The sequence below is a fragment of the Haliotis rufescens genome, unplaced genomic scaffold (genome assembly GCF_023055435.1).
Source record: "Haliotis rufescens isolate VD_foot unplaced genomic scaffold, xgHalRufe1.0.p SCAF_1, whole genome shotgun sequence".
Lineage (NCBI taxonomy): Eukaryota > Metazoa > Mollusca > Gastropoda > Lepetellida > Haliotidae > Haliotis > Haliotis rufescens.
This window is the reverse complement of record NW_025963779.1, coordinates 26741259-26761273: the sequence shown is the minus strand read 5'-3', so window position 1 is coordinate 26761273 and position 20015 is coordinate 26741259. Positions and strand designations below refer to the sequence as shown.

The window sequence follows — 20015 nt, the reverse complement described above, 5'->3', positions numbered from 1 at the left end:
AATCTCGGACATACTTCAGGAACACTACCCTCCTGTGTAATTCCTAGCCACTGATGTAAACATACCAACCTTACGTTATCTGCTATGAATATGCATGAATCTGACATTTCGTGTTTGTCGGTGCCAGTTTCCCCTAGTCTGGAATTGAAACCAGCCCAAACAGACACAGGATCAATTTTCACACTCATCTCATAAATGTGTTTTATATCAGCCAGGGAATAAGAAGTTTAGGTATGTTTAGACCTAGCTTTGGGTGAACAGTGCTGTAAGAATTTGAGGTCAGTGTTGCCAAATACATGGCGTGCTTTGTGATGATTCATCCCTGATCATAGAGGGTATCTGTCTTACCAGCACTGGTCCACGTTAAAAATATAGATAACCAGTATTTTTCTGGATCATTACCAAATTCCGAAATCTCTTTTGATAAAATTCAAACCCATAATTTTGATCTATGGTCAACCAAACAAACACAGCCATGTCAGAAAAAAGTAGTACTTAGAAAAACTTTTTTGTGAAAATAACATTTGATCCAAATAAACAGAAAATAACTCCATCAATAATCATCAACATTTTCTGTTTCAACGAAATATGACAAAAAGTAAACTTATTATTATTTTCCCGTACCTTGACCATACTCTGATGCATGCCCTACATAAATGTATCAACTTCCTGTCCCTGCCACTACACACTATGGCCCAAGTAACCCACGACCACATACCTTGTTAGGCAAGTTCCGCTTTGATTCAGAAGCAGGCATATTTTTCCCCCATTCTTTAACTTCCTTGAAAGCAGCTAGAACATCTACTCTCATGTCGAAAGACTGAGCCAGGAGCCTGCTCCTTCTGAGAGAAGGTAGTAAGCCAGCCTAAAGGTACGAGAGTGACAGGAGGGGAACCAATGCCTCCAGTGGGGGCTGCTTCAAAACAACTCAGCCAAACTTTATGTAGCACCGCCAACAACAAAAGCACTGCTGCACCAGCTATGACTTTTCCTTCCCAGAATATCCTCTGTTGTGTAGATGGTGTATATATCTATCTCTCTTCCCCCTCCAAATTGTTCCAGAGCCTATGGAGCACTGGCTTTCTCACAGAGCAGACTGCCTACATCAGAGAGGGGGTGAAACCTCATCCACTGAACTATGGGGGCTGCTAAAAATAGACTGGTAGCAGCATCTGCTAGAGTTTCACTCTCCAAGCACCACATGGGTGCAGGCAGGAGGGGGAGGGGTGGAGAGGAGGGGGAGGCAGAATTCCTGGGGTGTCCTCCTCCTCCTCCCTTCAATACAAGATGGCTGGTGAAGATGGATATAGTTCAGCCGCTCCTGCTGTTATCTACAGACCACTGGGAGATTGCTGGGACCCCTGCAGGCAGGACAGGCAGCAGTGTAAACATTGTGGTTATACTTCCATGGACATACTACAGCCATTCCATAACTGTACTACTCATCAAGTATTATCTAACTTGTTTGGCTTGTTTGATATTTCTGGTATTTTGGTCTGAAGGTATATACATTTTTATTGTTTTCAAAATTGGAAAAGTTTGGAAAGTTTTCTTTGTTTGAAGAGATCAGCACCGTATTAATGCTTACAACTTTTAGGGACATGACAATTCCACTTTTACAAGAATAAAATTTGAACAAAATCATTGATTAAAACATGACCTTACTTTTTTCTGAGACTAGCAAAGAAAAAGGGTAAGCAGGATTATAGACCACTTTGTGTAGCAATTAATATTTGGAAAAGTAACATATTTTGACTTATATTTGTTTTAAATTATGTTATGAACAAGCATCTTCATACTTTGAGAACCATGCTTAGTGTGTTACCTAACAGATAATCACGATATATTGAAAATTATTTCTGAACTAATGTATTTTGCCAAAATGGCTTTTATAGCAATCCAGTGACCACCTAAATGAAAAAATGTACTGGGTTTTTGTAGTTACAAATTTAAATCAACAATATATTTTGTGAATAGAATAGTAGTTTAGTTAAGTAAATTCCCATTCAGATTTATTTAAAGTCAATAAACCATTAATTTGTGGAAAGTGGCAATTTGGCATCAAACCGCTTGACCTTAATTAGCAGTAAAACATCTGGCAGAGACCATTACCCAAGTCTGTCTATCAGCTAGTCAACTTGAAGATCCTATACTCCTACAATCATCTCCAGGACTCTCACCACCCATATCCCAATCAGAATATTCAGCCCTCTTTCCATTGATCCCAGGAGAGGCTAGCACTTCTGGGTCAAGACAGTCACCAAAATCAACTGAAATGTGATTCTGTCAATATGCCAGAATTCCCATACTGTTCACTCAAAATCTGTCACTTATGTGGATTTGAGGAGTAGATTGACCAATATCATGAACAGTGATGTGTCTTCAGCAGTGGCAAGAGTCTTGGGGAGTGGGTCTTTATGTTTACTTTGTGAAAGAAAATGCTGATCACAGAAAACCAAATTAAGAATTTCCACCGAGTCAAGTTTCATCAAGATTCCTCTATTTAAAATTATCCCGTAACGCAATAAAGAGTTTGAGATATGAAAATATGAAACATATCTCATCCGTATTTGCATATTCCATGAGTGGGATTTGATATGGCCATTCCACAGCATGGCAAGCTCTTATTCCTACATAACCATCAGCTAGGCTATTTTTCTGCCACACTTTTGGAAATGGAATAAATCCCATCTTAATACAAAGATGATAAGGGTTAAAACATGAGGTATTTAGAGTGTGAAGTAATGTAAGACTCACTAAACGTTTAATAAAATCTTTGATACTAAACAATAGGGTTATCCTGACAAGATTCCTTGTCTTTATTGCCTATAGCATGTCAACAATCATTTTGGCACCATTTTTTTCATAATTATTTTCCATTAAACACACAATCACGAGAGGATGGTTGGTTATTATTGAATAATATTCATAGCCAGAACCAAAAATACCAGTTTTATAATATATGAAAATATTTTCTTCATTGTTATCATGTAATTTTGTGACCGTTGACATTACCCTGAAGCGTGTCAAAAATGCTTTCTGCATGCATGACCCTAGATCACCTGAATATTCAACCCAATGATGAAAGTAATTGTGAAACACTGTGCGCCAAATTGATGGTTGAAGGACTACAATTGCAAACACTGCTCAATATATATATATGTATATATACACATATACACTTTTAAGTCAAGATCTTCTAGTATTAGGAAATGCATGGTAACACTCACACTATATAGAGCCTAAATTAAACAGTACAGTTTTCAATAATGTTCCTATTTAATAGTATCTTGAAAATTGTTTACGCTATTTATTTTTAAATTAAAGGGATTACTATTGAAGGTTAATGTACTGATAAAACTTACACGTAGCATATTTTAAGTACCATTAGAGAAGGAATTATTTAGAAAAAATGTCCAACCTGATCTGTGAAATTCTGTGGTCGTCCCCTTCAGATCACATCATGTCATAGTTGTTTTCTGTTAACCATCCGTAACATCTGAATATTTCAACTTGACCATTATCAAAGTAAATCCTCTCATCGTGGATACAGGAAATCCTGCCTGCAATTCCGTCTCGTCATATGAGGTTCACTGGCACTGCTGTTAACAAAGCTTATCTGTCACTCATGTGACAGACCCACACCTCCAACAATCAGTGAAACAGGAAAACAAGTGAAGGCGTTATTTACATTCCTGCTAAAACTGCTTGTCAATCAAGAGGCCTGATTGTCAGCATAATGACCAATTAATCTCATGATGTGATGTCATCTTGTGGTATGTTGGAGGACAGCACACACCAGATGTGTCCTTACTGCATCCAGTATGTTTTGACCTACATCACACTGCTCCTAAACCCGCAACGTGAAGCACTGCCTTCCTGAGAGGGAGCTTCCCAGTTACAGCCTCACCATGGGTGTAAGAATGTACACTTCGGAAGTACAGGTCCAGTGTCACATTGGCAGACCAGCCAAACGCAGCCGGGTCAAATTGTCAGTGGTACATGTGCCAAAGTGGCATTTTTTTCATCCTGGAGGACGGAGTCTATTTCCCGATTTACAATTCATCACATCACTTAGTTTAATATTGATCCCAAGCTGCCTGATTATGAAGATGTATCAAAGATATGCTTGTTCACATGGAGCGCATGTAACATCCGTCCCCGACATCTTCATCTTCCGGAGCAATTACATCACATGATCACCACAACATAAACAACACAATGTAGCAAGAAATCACAAAATGAGCCATTTGCCCATGTCCGGGGCAGAACCTCCAAGGTAACAAAATCACAGATCCACCAAAATTGTTCTAACAGAAGAAGAACATGAAACAGCTGAGTGGTCCAAAGCAGAAGTCAACAGTTGTGGTTGGGGTTCGATAAAAACCATCAATATCTCCAGAAACAGTCTAGGGCCAAGGACTGGCGCCTGGTTTGGCAGGCGAACAAGCCCACAGTGTCCATCTGCTGAAGTCTTCCCCCCATCAATTCCACAATCAACATTCACTATTAGTCTTATGCATAGCACAGCTAGCCCACCACTTCACCATCTCTATTCACAAATCAATATCCTAACTTGACTGAGCACTAGTCAAGGCAAAATTTCTCTACGTCCATTGCCTAGTCCAAGAGCTTGGGCTAATTTTTCCCAAAATGCTCATGCGAAAATTTTGGCATACAGTTTTGGATTCCCCTCTCAAACATAGAAACCTTGACAGAATAATGAACCAACCATCATTTGTATGCATGCTGGGCTATTATTGTGTCATTGTAGGACTATTTGATAAAAGACTGGTGTTAGCCTTCAAGGCCACGCTTGTTGTGACTGTTTAAGAGTACCACCAGCTACGCAGACTTTTGCCGCTGTTGTCCAACATATCTAAATACATTCAAGTAAGTATTTGCAGCTGCAAACAATCAAACTGTAATTTGTTATACTTACGTGGATAATACAAGTCATGCAAATTACACTTACCATGTTGTAGATAAACAGCAGGGGTTCAAACTTCTCAACCCTAACTGGTGATTGTTCTGACGCATATTTCCCACTAAATAAGTTTCATGAATGTTGGACAAAACAATTACTGAAATCCACTGCATCTGTAACTTCTTGAGTTTTATCAACATCTACTGTTTTGCTTTCATGGTCATCATCAACACTGATCATTTAGTTACAATTTGAATTCTGTAATTACAGGCCAAATTTTGCATCAGCACCAGCCTCGTATCACATGGCAACAGATGATGTAGACTTGCAATACTTTATGTTGCAGACAGGTTAAAAATACCAATGCATGTGTCAAATTTAGAAATTAACAAATGTGTTTAAGGACACATATACATTTCCAAAAGCATTTATCTCTCATTCTAAAAGTTTTGCTGTCCATTAATGTGATGAATCAAATCAGACAAGGTCCCACTGTCATCCCTTATCACACAAGTAAAAAAAACTGGAATATGTTCCGAAGACTTGTTCCACAAAATACTTGGTGTAATGATGTATAAACTTCATATTTATGGTGTAATTTATTATTGTTCCCTACCTTATGTTGAGTCATAACCATCGCTTGCCCCTGCCCAATCTGCTGTCCCACATAACCCTGTCTTTTGTTGCATGGTTAGGTCTAGCCTATAATCTCACCTCTTATCAGGAGTCTTGTTGGGAACACCAAAACCATTTCTTTCTCCTCCCTACACTCTGATGCAAGTTGCACCTTCCCACCCACCCCAAGATGATACCAACCTGAATGACCCCGTCCAGGGAGTCCCGCTGCCTGCTATCGTTAACACTGTCCTACGCAACTATGTGTACAACTACGTTACGTTATGGACTCTTTATCTACACAGACACATGAACCCAAGGACGACACCTACCCGACTTGAGCCTGAGGAATACGACCGTCTGTTCCTGCGATGGCGGTGACGTCTGCGATGTCGTCGGCTGTCGGAGCGGTACCGTGAGCTTTGATCCGACTCTCCGTAGTGGTGGCTGCGACTGTGGTGACTTGGGCTCAGGGATCTAGATCTGGAGTAGGAACGCTCTCTGTGGCGGTGACGGCGCTCTCGATGACGACGCTCGCTGCTAAGTCGACTATAAAAAAGAAACATTTACATCTTTAGAAGGATGTAAAGGGAAACAGGCATTCGTCTAAATAACAAAATACACAAACTAAATATTAATATTGTTAAAAATAAGAAAAAAAATTCCAGCTTATCAGGATGACTTTGGTTCAATGATGCACCAAACTTTCATAGCTCTGGAATTGGACTGTTCTGGGGATGGGTGTCTGAGTACACGTTGACATTGTTATATCCATATTGGACCATACAATGGTAGGAACATAGCTGTGGGTCTCCAGAATCGATCCACAGCATTCTATTACTTGTAAGATGATCAGACTTGTGAATGGTTGATTTCATGTCATCATCGCAAGATTGCATGGGATGTTGTTGATAGAAATATTATTAATCACTGGTGTGTCGGGCAAGGTTTATAATTGAGACCATATGATATGGCTCAAATATTGCTGACTGCAGCGTAAAACAATAGACACAAAAGGAAAACACTGGAGGGTCTGAACATTCGAGATGTGAATTACATTCACTCTAGTGCCCCATTGATCTTCCCTGCAGTGGGAAGTACAGCAATTTATGGTTTTGACTGGTTCCTTCCGGTAAACGCTTTGAGTGAGGGGGGTACAGAAAAGTTTGAATTCACCATTGTTTGGCAACAACAACGTAACAAAAGGAACTCTGACAGGAAAAGACACAGGATGTCAGACATTTCACAGCAAATTAGTATTGTCCTACACTGAGGTCCCCTTAGACACTCCACACAAGGAGGGAACAACCTGCAACATGTAAGTTAGTGCAATGACTTAATGAAGTACCTCATTGTAATATGGCCAGATTTTCAAAGGGTTGAGTTTTTCCTCAAATAGACCCTGTTTCAACATACTCATTGCTGTGCAACAAAGTGACCCTTTCTTATTAAATCTTAAGTTCAAATCTAAAAAACGAAAACTGTAAACAGAAGCAATGAAAATATAATGACTGTTGTTCGCCCAAAGCATGAAGTCTGGAGCTCCTACATGTAAATTATGTTTGAACTAAACATGAATCATCAGGAGATGACATATATATACCCCCTACCCAAACCCGATTTGGAGCAATTCAGAAAGGGAGTTTGGTTACTCATACCAGTTCACCACAAGACTGATCTGCATAGCAAGTTTCATCTACAAATATTCATTGGTATTGGAGTTCTGCTCCTGAAACAAGTACTACCCTCATTTTCAGTGTAAGTCCAACTTACTTCATGTCATGAAAACATAAACAATTTAACAAAAACAAATTCCAAATCAACAAGACACCAGTTCACCAGTAGACTGAACTGTTTATTGAAAAATTTACTCAATGGTTTTGGAGTTCTGCTCTAGAAATGGAAAATAGGAAAAAAGGACATGCTGACCGCTATATTACCATTGTTCAAACTGGAGGGATAAAAATTCAACTTTTAAAATCTGATATCCGATTGACAAAGATATTATTGATTTTTCCAAAAGTTATAAATTGCAATTGCTTTCAAGCTGGAAATAGAAACTTCTGAAGGAAAATATTACAGCTACTCGAAGGAACAGATACATTTGACATCATAACATGATGATCACGGATTATGGCGACAAAAACAACAGTGATGGAGTGAGTTGGACTTATCAACACTTTGAACAGTATTTTAGTTTTATCATGGCTTGTCAGTTTGATCAGGGAGGATTGTTTGTTTGTTGTTTAACGCCGCACTCAGCAATATTCCAGCTATATGACGGTGGTCTGTAAAACAATCGAGTCTGGACCAGACAATCAAGTGATTGACGTCATGAGCATCGATTGATCCATGCAATTGAGATCGATGACATGCATCAACCAAGTCAGCGAGTCTGACCACCAGATCCCGTTAGTTGCCTCTTACGACAAGCATAGTCGCCTTTTACGGCAAGCATGGGTTGCGGAAGACCTATTCTACGCCGGATCTTCACAGGTCTTGATCAGGGAGGAAATAACACAGGTCTCAAATGGGTTTAGTTTGGTTTATTTGTTGTCTAAAGTCTCTCATGACCAGCATATGTTGCTGAAGACTAGTTCTAACTCGAATCTGGATGGTACCACTATGGCTGGCCTAAAAACAATTGCACCATACTAATAAAATAAGTGCATTTTCAGACATCAGGAAGTCTATTATTTTGAAAAAAAAAAAAATGATCATAAGAACACAAACAATAAAATCAAATCCCAAACTGAGCTGTTTTCAATTTCAAATCTGAAAACATATGGAGAGATTTATTGTATGAAATTGGTTATTTTTCCTAGCTAACGGCTCCTTTTCTAGCTAAGCTATTGAAAACAGATTGGTGTACGTGTGTACATGCAGGTGGTACACAGGGATGGTTAGTCTGTTTACATGCTTACAAAATTAGGTGTTGGCAATTTTTTTTACTACCAGTTTAACAGGCACACTGTTCAAGATGCCTACCGATCTTCATTCAGGGAATTAAGCTTTTGAAAAAGAAAGGGGTTAGTGTGCATTCTTTTGGTGCTTGTTATATCCTGCTTATACTACTCACTTATACTGTAGAGACATTTAGGGAAATCACTCACTCACAGTTTGGCAAAAGGGTATAACTTATAGCGTTTGACTTTTTAAAATATTTTTGGCAATGTGTGGATAAAATGTTCATCAGAAGGAAAACAATTTTAATAGGTTAGTGAGCAATGTCTTTATTTTCTTATGTGCACTGACATTCCATTGATGGCGTCATACAGTGCTTTGATGTCACGCAACAATATCACAAAACAGCGATGTCATAGCTTAAGAACTTCACATTCAGTTTTATCGTAAGTCAGGGTTTTACATGACACACTGTGTCCAGTAGGCAAAAATTTATAGAATGGACGCAGAAACACACAACTGTTTGTCCATCAGGTTGCACAGTAATGATCATTGGACTAAATTCTTGACAAGAAATAGAAAGATCCTGAAATCAAAGCGATTATCAAATCTTACAGTACATTACACCATTACGATACCTTACAGGACCTCATATCGCCTGTAAAGACTGCTGGCATTAATTATTGGGCGTTCCCTGGACCCCAAGCTTTAAAGCCAAGGTTAAACCTTGGTAAGAAATTTGCTAGCTGTGGAATTAATTCACTTCTTGTTTGATATTCTATGCTGTATCTTTGGTGATTTAACTTAGAGTCTATGACCGGCGGTTAATGTTTCATCTTTGCGATAGAGCAACTTATAATATGTTGTCATACACTTCAGGGCCCACTTGCACAAAGCGATCTTAGCGCTAAGATGACCCTCACTCGCATACTTTCACATAGGCTTACGATAGTCTTAGCACTAAGATGGTGTGCATGTGGACCCAGATTCACATCAGAGTTGTGCAGTGAATACAAACCCATAAGAGAAGACTTACTCAACTCAAGCACACCGCTATAGACACAAAAACTGAGTACTGAGTTGAGTTATACCCTTAAATGTTCATGATTCCTGACCAGCTCTATACAAAAAGCGGGAGTCAGATGCACCGATGAGAACGGGTATTTTCCTTTTCAGCTGAAACATCTTTGCAATGCAGCGTGGTCCAGATGAATTTGGGGGTGTTTATGGGGGAAGACGTCAGGTTTTAACAAATTTGTGGTCACTAAAATTTGCGGATCCGCAGAAGATTCTCATCCCTGCAGATGTGAGGAGGGTGGACCAAAGCTTTTAGTTAGTCCTTCTCTCCTGTTGTGAACATTTTATGACAATGTACCATTAATAATCATGAACTGAGATGCTTATGTGCCAACTTCCTATTGATTTGAACACTGACCTAGTGTGTACCAGTACTTGAATAATCTTGATGAATCAACTGAGCAATACATCATGTCATCCAAAGATAATAAATGGACCTCGATCGCAGAGTTCATGAAGAATGATATACACCAGAAAGATGTTGGTTAATTGCTGCCGGAAGGCCTACACAATGAGTTTCTCATGTTATACACATACATCAGAGAAGCTGAAATAACCTACTTCTTTCTGACACCAGGGTGAAATATACCTTGTTTTAAAGCTAGGTACAAATTTCACAAGATCATCCACTTCATAACCTAGGGATCTATATAGGATTCCAAATTAAATGCCCTTGGCAGGCAAATTGGGAACAAAAATCATCAGTTTGTTCAAAATTGGGACTTATATAATAATTATCTTACTTTCTGAAACCATGTCAACATCAACAACATGGCATTCATTGCAATGAAGTATAACTAAGCAAAAATGCCTTTAACTTCACTGGTCCTGATCTGTGAACTCCCACTCACCTCTACAAAGCCAGTAGTTACATATTATGAGTTGGGAAATTCTAAATTCTTTTTTTGGAATGTCAACTGATATTTATTGCAGACTTGGGGACAAATATGGGCCTCTGAGCAAGTCTAGATGAATCCCTGTGATAACCACTACAATGCTTGATGGATATAATATAATGTCCGTCTCGTTCTGAGCAACACAGGTCTTCTGGGCCTATATATTGCAAAGTAAACCATCATTTTCACAAGTAAAGGGTCACGCAACCCACAAGTCCCTATATCAGTTTAAAACTGTGCAGCACCATATTTGACAAGCTTGGTATTCAACTGGCATATATGTGAACAACAAACACAAAAATACAAGCTTGCAGTATTCCAGTCATTCGTGATCAGTAGTGATGGGTATATATCTGACTTTCGAATTGCAATTGATTGCAACAATGATTCATGTACTCATGTATGCGTTACATACCACAGTAGATTGTAGGATTCTTTCATCTAGACTGCATTTTCAGTGGATAATGTAACTGTATGTGTATCATTAAATTTGTTGTTATCACCGCTTATTTCACAAATGTTTGCATACTGAGATGTTATCTTCGATTTTCTCTGTTTTTCTTTTTTAAGTCCAAAATGTGCCTATACATTGGATTTCCACGCAGTTTTGACAACTTTTGTTGGATGTTTATATAGTCACAATCGATCACTTGCTTACTTCTGAATTTTATAGTTTCAATTCGACTTGTCACTTAACATGTAAACTTTGCCTACAAGATGAAAATATGCATGATTTTGAAAAACACGAAATACTGTATTTTCTTATTGTGTATTTAACGTATTGTGATGCGCATTCATTAGTACCGTATTCGACGTAATTAGCACCCATTACAATATTTGCTAATATATTGGCAAGTGAACAATTTTCTTAAGCGCCCCTTCCGGTTGATCAGTGTACACAAAAGTTATTTGTGTATAATACGCACTTGTCTGTTATGAGCACCCTTAATTATTGGCTATTAAATTCTGGAAAATATATCTCTCGTGTAAAATATGCACAGACTTTTTCTTTAGTATCATTTCAGGGTGTCGTATATATATATGACTGTCATGATCCGTTATCGGAAATAGTATACCAACAAATATGTATTGAATTATGCAAGTTGAACCTTTTGTTACACTATTTTAGTGTTCAATGAATATCTGGACTTATTCTGTATTCTATTTCATTAATTGTATTCAAAATTTCATTCAATAAAGTTTACATAATAATTTTGGCGAAATCGTGTCCCTACGATACTTACAACTTCCGTTCACCCCGTTTCATAGAACCCGCTTTACCACATACAGAGACAGCGCGAAATCATCTTTATCAAAGCAACAATGATCTTATTTTCTTGTTTCCTTTTTTTTACGAGTCTACACATCATGATAAACATTTGTCATGGTTAACTTTCCGTGAGAACATATATCAAAACGTGAAAAACTTTCCATTTGCATAGCTTTTGTTTGTTTACATCATATGCTGTCATCGAAGCCATACGGGGAGGTAGTGATACACGGGTGATGCATAAATAGATGATTGTCATGCACCTCACAGTCGCAGTTTTAGTAGCAAATAATTATTCAAAACAATATTTTAGGCGTCAGTCTGCTCTGATTTCAGCGTTTGTTAAAAAAATGAGAGAAAAGTCTGGTCACATGATATGCAAATTAGCCTGTGGCTATAGCTGTTATGCGAATATTCTACTTCTAAAAACGATGATAAGTTAAAAACTAGAAGTACGTTTTAGGATATTTGCATTCATTTTCTTCAGAAAATGTTTACAAATTAATCTCAGGGAGGTGGTTGTAATATTTTCAATCACAAGCTGTATACCGTATTCGATGTTATAAGCGCCCCACTCTAATAAGCGCCCACGGCGATATTTGCTAATATATTGGCTAGTGAGCAACCCCAATTAGCACCCCTTCCAATTGATCAATGTACACAAGACTTATTTATTCGTGTATAATACACACTCGTGTGTTTTTTCCCCCCCTATTATGGGCAATTAAATTCTGGAAAAATATATCTGTTGTATATAAACATTTCAGGCTGTCAGAATAAACCACAAAATTTATGATCTTTTAACTCTGTTTTTTCCACTAAAATATATTCTAATAAGAGCCCCCTATTTCTAATTTTGAGAGCGCCCTGGGCACTTATTACGTCGAATACAGTATATCGATTTTTGAACTGGTGACCTGTCATGACCAGCGCCATAGCCGACATATAATAACAACAAACAAGTTTGGAGAAAATATATTCAAGTTAATTTTACAAATGTGTAGCTGAAAGTGGTAATAAAAATTAAATACATAATCATAACCGAAAAATAAAGGTAAGTAAGACAAGGTAATATTTGAAAATCGCAGACACAAAGCGGATGTTTATATTTTATTTTTCAACTTTACCTGCTGATTACTGGTACTTCCTGTTTGGAACGATGATCATTTTTACTCATCGTTAATGTGGATGTGCGTTTTCACAAATACATAGATTATGTAAGGTAATACGTGCAAGTATGCAGGTAGTATTATTTGTAAGAGACATATATATCTTAAGGGGTAAAATACTGAGGGCGGTCTTTTTCTTGCGTTCACCAAACCATGAAATTTATGATCTCTCAATTCTGTTTTTTACACCAAAATTGTATTCTAATAAGAGTCCCACTATTTCTACTTTTGAGAGCGCCCTGGGCGCTTATTATATCGAATACAGTATATCAAATTGTGGTATACTGTTAATACTGAGTACCTCTAATGTTCAGTGTAACCACACATCACTTAACATTTGACCAACAACAATACTTGAGGATTATCAGTTTATTTCATCAATGTACAGACTACAACTGCCACTTAGGATCATCCATGGTTGTTACTTGAAGATGTGATTTGTTCCAGAAGGGTCTTACAAGTTGATTACAAGGAAAGCATGCTGAATAGCTGGTGTTGTGTCATGTATGGGAGCAGATAACAGCAGATGATATCGGCACCACTGAATCCTACATCGCCATGGTAACTTGATCCCTACCATCTGTTCCTGATGCCACAAGGGTGCTTAAGTCATCATCTCATCTGCATACCTACACAAAGCTCCCAGATTCTAACAGTAAAGCATCAACAGGCGCTCCGAATTGAAGCAGTTGGACTGAACAAGTCAAATGTATGTAAGGCATTAATCAAGGTCTCTCTGGCCAACTGGGACAACACTAAAACAGGCTTTGATCCCCCAATCTCTCCCTCTCCTCCCCCAACCCCTCCCAAAATCATAAGTAGTTATGAATTTATTTTTATTAAAAGCCTAAGGTATTAATAAAATTGTATCTCTCCACATGCATAACTGACTTTCCTAAGGTCCAAAATGGTCATTCCATATGGCTGGCTGTGCGAGCAAATTTGTCACTACGGTAAATCGTATTCAATAGGCATAAAAACTAAGCCACACTGACAAAACACTTTCAGCTAAGTAACTGGCCAACTTAGTTGTATTTCTTTTTCACCTATACCTATTTTGAAATGAAGTGTTCTCCTCGGAACCAGACCATTATTTCTATTAAGCCTAAGCAGGGATCTCCCTGCTCATGTCCAGCAGTCAAGACACTGACTCAGCCCGAAGCATGGTTCCAACTGCCACATCCTCTCCCAGACACATCATCCCTTCCACTGTAACAACAATATGCTATATCATACCAACCATCTGGACAGAGTATCTGTCTGTCTCTATTTCTGTGTCTGCTGATGTAACGCTCCTTGACCAGCACCAGCCCCCCTTCCTGCAGCCACTCACAGGAGGGGGGGGGGGGGGGGGGGGGGGGGGAACATCTCAAAACACTTGGGAACTTTCAATAATAGCCCTAATTTTTAAAAGGGAAACACTTAGGGATAATTTCCCATAAAGGAATACAGGATGGGAATAATAACTTTTCGGTATGGCTAGTTTAGCGATTCTCAGTGTCGATTTGTTAACCGAGGAGACCATGCTCCACAGTTGAAGACACCCGTGAGAAGTTTATTGTACAAAAAACTCTCATGGCGCAGGGTGTAATAAATGTGGACATTTTTTCCATATTTTATACAGTGGGATATATGTAACAATTATATAACTAAGGTGTGCATACATCTAAAAATATGAAATAGAACTGTTAAGAATACTTTAGTTTTTCATTGATCCAAGCAACATTTTCATCCCAAAGGAGAACATTTCATGCACAATGTTTGCAATTGCACATGCATATTCTTTTGATGGGTTCATAATTGACTAAGAAGGGTAATTTTGTCATTTAATTCTGGGTCATTGATTTCTAGTATTGATTTGTTTATTATTATAGGAAGGACATGATGGTAAAACATGCTCTTCAGTCTAAACCCTGTTAGAATTTGGGTACAGCTTTCAATCAGCTGGCACATTCACATACCTCCCCCTTATTTTTTACTGTTGAAAGATAGTCCTTGTAGCCGAATTGGTCTTTAATCAGAGGTTGAAGTTTATGGCTGTTTTCTGTGGTAACTTGGTCAGTTTCTATGAGGAATAGTTCTTCAAATTGTCTTTTCAAAGCTTGTGTAAACTGTGAAGACGATGGATTTGGATACACGGTAAGAGGATTTTGAGAACAGATTTGCTATGGTTGGTCCGGGATGTCCTTACAATCTGTACAGAACAATACTATATGACTTTATTCATGGCTTTACAAATTCGTAACATTACCGCATTGTAACAATAGTATGGCTTCAGTGAAGGTCCTTGGTAGGGTTGATATTTTGTATGTTAGTATGTTCAGCGTAATATAGAGAATATCCTGCTTGAACAAAGGAGAAGAAAAGAATTACGGATTATTTTGCCCTTGTAAATGGATCCTGTAAGTCCCTAGCCAAAGGCTTGAAGATTACACTCTGGACAGATATTACGTAATTTCTCCTAGCTTGTTGGTTATTCGTTAAATATTCAATAGCCTTTGGGGATAATTCTATGCTACAACTGATTAAGATGGCTTGGGTTATGCAGCTTTAACTGTCATCCTAATCATGTGCTAATGTGGGATGAAAGGTAATAATGATACAGGTCTTTGCCAGGTATAACCCACATGCACAAGTTCTGACAGGGCAATGATCAGCAACAGGGCGGTGAAAAGGGAAGCAACTCTGCACAGTGAAATGCATCTGGCCTCAGACCTCTGGGTCATGTTGAGCTGAACTTGTGGATGATGATGATAACTCAAGAGTGAGTGAGTGAGTGAGTGAGTGAGTGAGTGAGTGAGTGAGTGAGTGAGTGAGTGTGAGTGAGTGAGTGAGTATGTTTTACGCCGCTTTTAGCAATATTCCAGCAATATCACGGCGGGGGACACCAGAAATGGGCTTCACACATTGTACCAATGTCGGGAATCGAACCCAGGTCTTCGGCGTGACGAGCGAACGCTTTAACCACTAGGCTACCCGACTGCCCCTGATAACTCAAGAGTCAGAGTGGGTGGCAATTGTCTGATTTTCTGATCACTATATATTTCATGTATGCTACTTTTAACATAATAGATGGAAAAAAGAAGAGGATGAGGATGAAATTGAGGCTAACATTGCACTAATTTCATTTATCAGGTTTATTATATGCTTGGTGTATCAAATGATATTAAAGGAGTCATCACTCAAAAAAAATCCAAAAAAAAAATCACCACACTTTAAAATCCTTCAACCCCATTTAACATCCGAGCTAATATTATTACATAATGAAAAAAGCACAGCAATGATTTCAATCTTGATTCTCAAAATGTAAAAACAACATGGAACATCAAGACTCTTTTGCTGTCTATCCTGTATATGAGATCGATTGGCATTTACACAACTGCTAATGGCTTGACAACTGTTTACATGCCTATTGCACTGATCCTACCGGTAACTCATATACTGCAATGTTCCTTCCATGATGGGAAACAATTACGAACCATTTGTCTCTTTCCCCACCATTAACTCAAGACTTTCTTCCATTGATCGGACAAAGGATGGTCAATGAGGTCATAAATCAGCAAGTGGAAACTATCTTGGTCTCAAACCAACATTACAACATTTCAATCAATACTACTAGTTACACAACAAATGATAACAGTTTGACATCCAAGTCAAAACATCATAACATTGCTCTTTTTCCCCAGAAAAATCAAAGCTGGCAGTACAATTTTCTCACAACTACATCCTAATCCTAGAATGTCATGATGCATTCCTGTCATCTTCTTCTGAAAGAATCCAATCTATCCAAAGGCACTTCAATCTATTCTGTTAGGTCTGTGGAAAGCATTATAAAACAAAGTTCACACCAAGGTCAAGCAACAGTTGTCAAAAACAACTTCAGACTTCCAACCAACACCAATCCAAATCCAATACCAATGGATCTTGATGGCCTTCTTTCAAACAATTTAATATATGTACATGATACATTCAACCAAAAATTGACCTATTTGAGGATATAATTGAAAACAATCCAAAAGCAATATGATAATATGCATATGGCATAACTGTGAACCCTCTAACGAAATCACTGAGACAAAATGTTGGTTATAATGTTCCAAGCATGGTCAGTGAGTAAGACGAAGAAGAAGAAGACATAGAAGAAGAAAACGAAGAAGAAGAAGAATTGTACATAAACACCCACAAGGAGCAGGGTACAAAGCATGAACATGACTAGTTATAATGAAAAATCATAAACATTGATATACAAAATGAAATACAAATAGTGCTATTATGGTCTCGTGGGGAGATGCACATTTTCTTTGCATGAACATTTTGTTAATGAAATATCAGATAATTTTTTGCAAAAGGTGCTGGCGGATTTAGAAGTATTTTAAGTGATATTGGGTGCATGGTTAAGGTGGGCAATGATTTTAGCTCCAGTCTCAGATCTTTGTAGAGAGGCATTTCAACAGAAAGTGTTACATGAGGTCACCAAACGCTGCTGAGAAACAAAACACTGACCCCAATGACTTGACAAGCTTTTTAAAATTTCACATTTATTGTTTTCTGTCCACACGTCACACACAGTGTGGACATCAGTTTTTACGTTAATATGCCCATAAACACAAATATCATTGAAGTCAATCCTTAACAATGAGGATGCTGATAGTAACAATAATGAGCAAATCTTCCACAGAATGCACATTAATATCAATTTTGGATTATCTGAAATTGCAAATATGCTTCAATCATCTGACTTTTCAATATGAGGGTATTATTTATCTCTTGTGAATACCCCCTTCCTACTGATCAAGTTAAACATGGAAGGAAGTCTTGAGATGGTCCCTGATGGACTGATTCACCAACTGTTCATCTGACCAACAGCAAGCCTGGGGAGATGTAAACAGGCCTCCATACATTCCAACATGGAGGGGCATGACCCCAGGGAATTACCACCATGATAAACTGCCTCAAGAAACCGGTGACTATCAAACGTAGAAAGCAGTTCTGAACACTGCTGAATAAGCCTGAATATTCATGATACTTTTACTTGAAACGGGATATGCGTGCATACAGTATTTCACATTGTCCAGAGACTCTAATCGACCCATCTGGATGTCAATCTTCTTATCATTTATGACTTCATGAAACTACTGAATTTAATCACATTGATAATAACCATGCACAACAAATGTATAAATCAAACTTGACAAAGTAAATCCATATCAGCTCCTGATATTGCTTAAGTGTTCTTCAATCATATTCACTTGACTAAACATGATCGGCATTGATATTTTCACATGGAATGTGGTGGTTAAAATTGGCTAATGAAGCTCAACACATTATCGGACATGACTAAACAAATAAGTGCTATGGCCCTAGCAATTGTTTCAGCATTCTCAAAGGAATATGTACACTATACAGAGTAACTATTATTAGCATTTACAAATGTTTGTTTCACAGAGCTACCATTGTAAAAAGACTTTTGCCCAGAATTACAATGTTAATAGTGATAATATACTGTAAATCTTGAAATCAACCCAAGTGTGAATTAAATGCAAAAAATGCGAGAGGTCTTTGCTTGCATTAAGTAAACTTCACGTTTATGTCTCCAAAATGAGATAATAAGCCGGCTCACTACACACTCGGCAATGTTGGAGAAGGCCATTTTATGAACATGTAGGGTAAGTTTGGTATTTCGCGTATATTCTCACATCGATTATCTGTACCTATTCTCCTACTGCCGATTGTCAGTATGTCACATCTCTCTCACTTTTGAATGTTATTGTTTGGCCACTGCGATCAACTGCATCCCCCAGCTAAATCTACGGGGAACAACTTACTAGACACATCCCTTGCCAAAACAATGTCGTCCAATACATGTCATCAAGTTGCGAGCGCATATTCAAATCTCCAGAAATGACATCATGATAGAATAAAGTTTTATTGTTAAATAAAACATGTTTCGTTCTTAATTGCTCTTTGCGATTTATCGCATACCTATCTTATATCTTCATATACACACTCCTAGAAAGATGTTAAGCACAGCATATATTTGACACTTTCATACTGCCATATAGAAACTGAATTGATTGTATAATTGTTATTTGACTATCATTTGAATTGCCTTCTCTGCTTGCTTGCACATACAGGACCTTGCACTTTTGACATCTGGGCACAGCCGCCTCTTTCCCAAATTACAGTTTGTAATTTGTAACAATCTGCTAAACAGAACGTCCAAGCCTGTTGATATGAATCCTCTACAGTAACAATACAGTTGGTTGACTCTGAAATAGTTGATAATTTTATTGCTTAGTTCCTACTGACCTTCGATAATACAAGTGGAGTGTTGGAATTGGACATATGCAACACTACAAATAAGACTTTACACCAGTTGAGAAACAAGACTTGCTCGTAGCAGACAGTGTGAGGCGAAATAATGACCTTCCCTTTACCAGTATCTATCCATCATGTTGCAGTGATCAATATTCTGGGTATGTGTCATAATATTCAATATTCCTCGTGTATCACAACAACTGGACCAGACAAACCAGTGATAAAAATAATTATTAACATTTAATGTGGACCAGACAAACCAGTGATTAAAATAATTAACATTTAATGTGACCGTCAAAAGAATTGGCTGCTAGGGACCATTTCTATGCCAGAACCCTTTGAGTGAGAGAGTGGTCTTTTACACCATGATACATATATACGATATAGCCTACAGCCTATATCTAGTATAGTCCAGTGGTCGGAATTTATCCCGGATCTGAGCAGAGATGATGGTGTTTGAAGTTACCAGAGTACATTCCATTTAAAGGCCTTGCTCTGACCCCTACCTGGATCAAGCCACATGATTATTAATGACCAACATATGTCTATAATATAAAAAGATGAACACAAATACATCAGTTACAAAATCCAAACTTCATATTGCATCTAACATATCCTTTTAAAAGCTAATTAATTTTCTGAAATTTCAACATTTATGTTTATAGTTCTTGTTTCTAGCATTAATTTTGGTAAGTTATTTTCTATCATAATGCTATTTATTTATAAGAAGAGGTCCACCTGGTCTCACATGTCAATTCCATTCTGTATGGTTCCACTGTCCACAGCAGGGGGATTAAGCCTATCATTAATTACACACTTACAGGACCGGAACAAGTGAC

The 20015-nt window shown here is 38.0% G+C and overlaps 1 protein-coding gene across 8 annotated transcripts in view; it reads right to left on the bottom strand.

Annotated features, from left to right (window-relative positions):
* Window positions 1–20015, bottom strand: part of LOC124131707 (dual specificity protein kinase CLK2-like) — a 79280-nt gene that overhangs the window by 48274 nt on the left and 10991 nt on the right. For 6 of the 8 annotated variants that reach the window (XM_046495164.2, XM_046495170.2, XM_046495169.2 and 3 more), the window contains exon 3: window positions 5875–6091. In XM_046495164.2, the coding sequence (XP_046351120.2) occupies window positions 5875–6091 (217 nt within the window). The other 2 variants (XM_046495168.2, XM_046495167.2) reach the window with 2 other exon arrangements.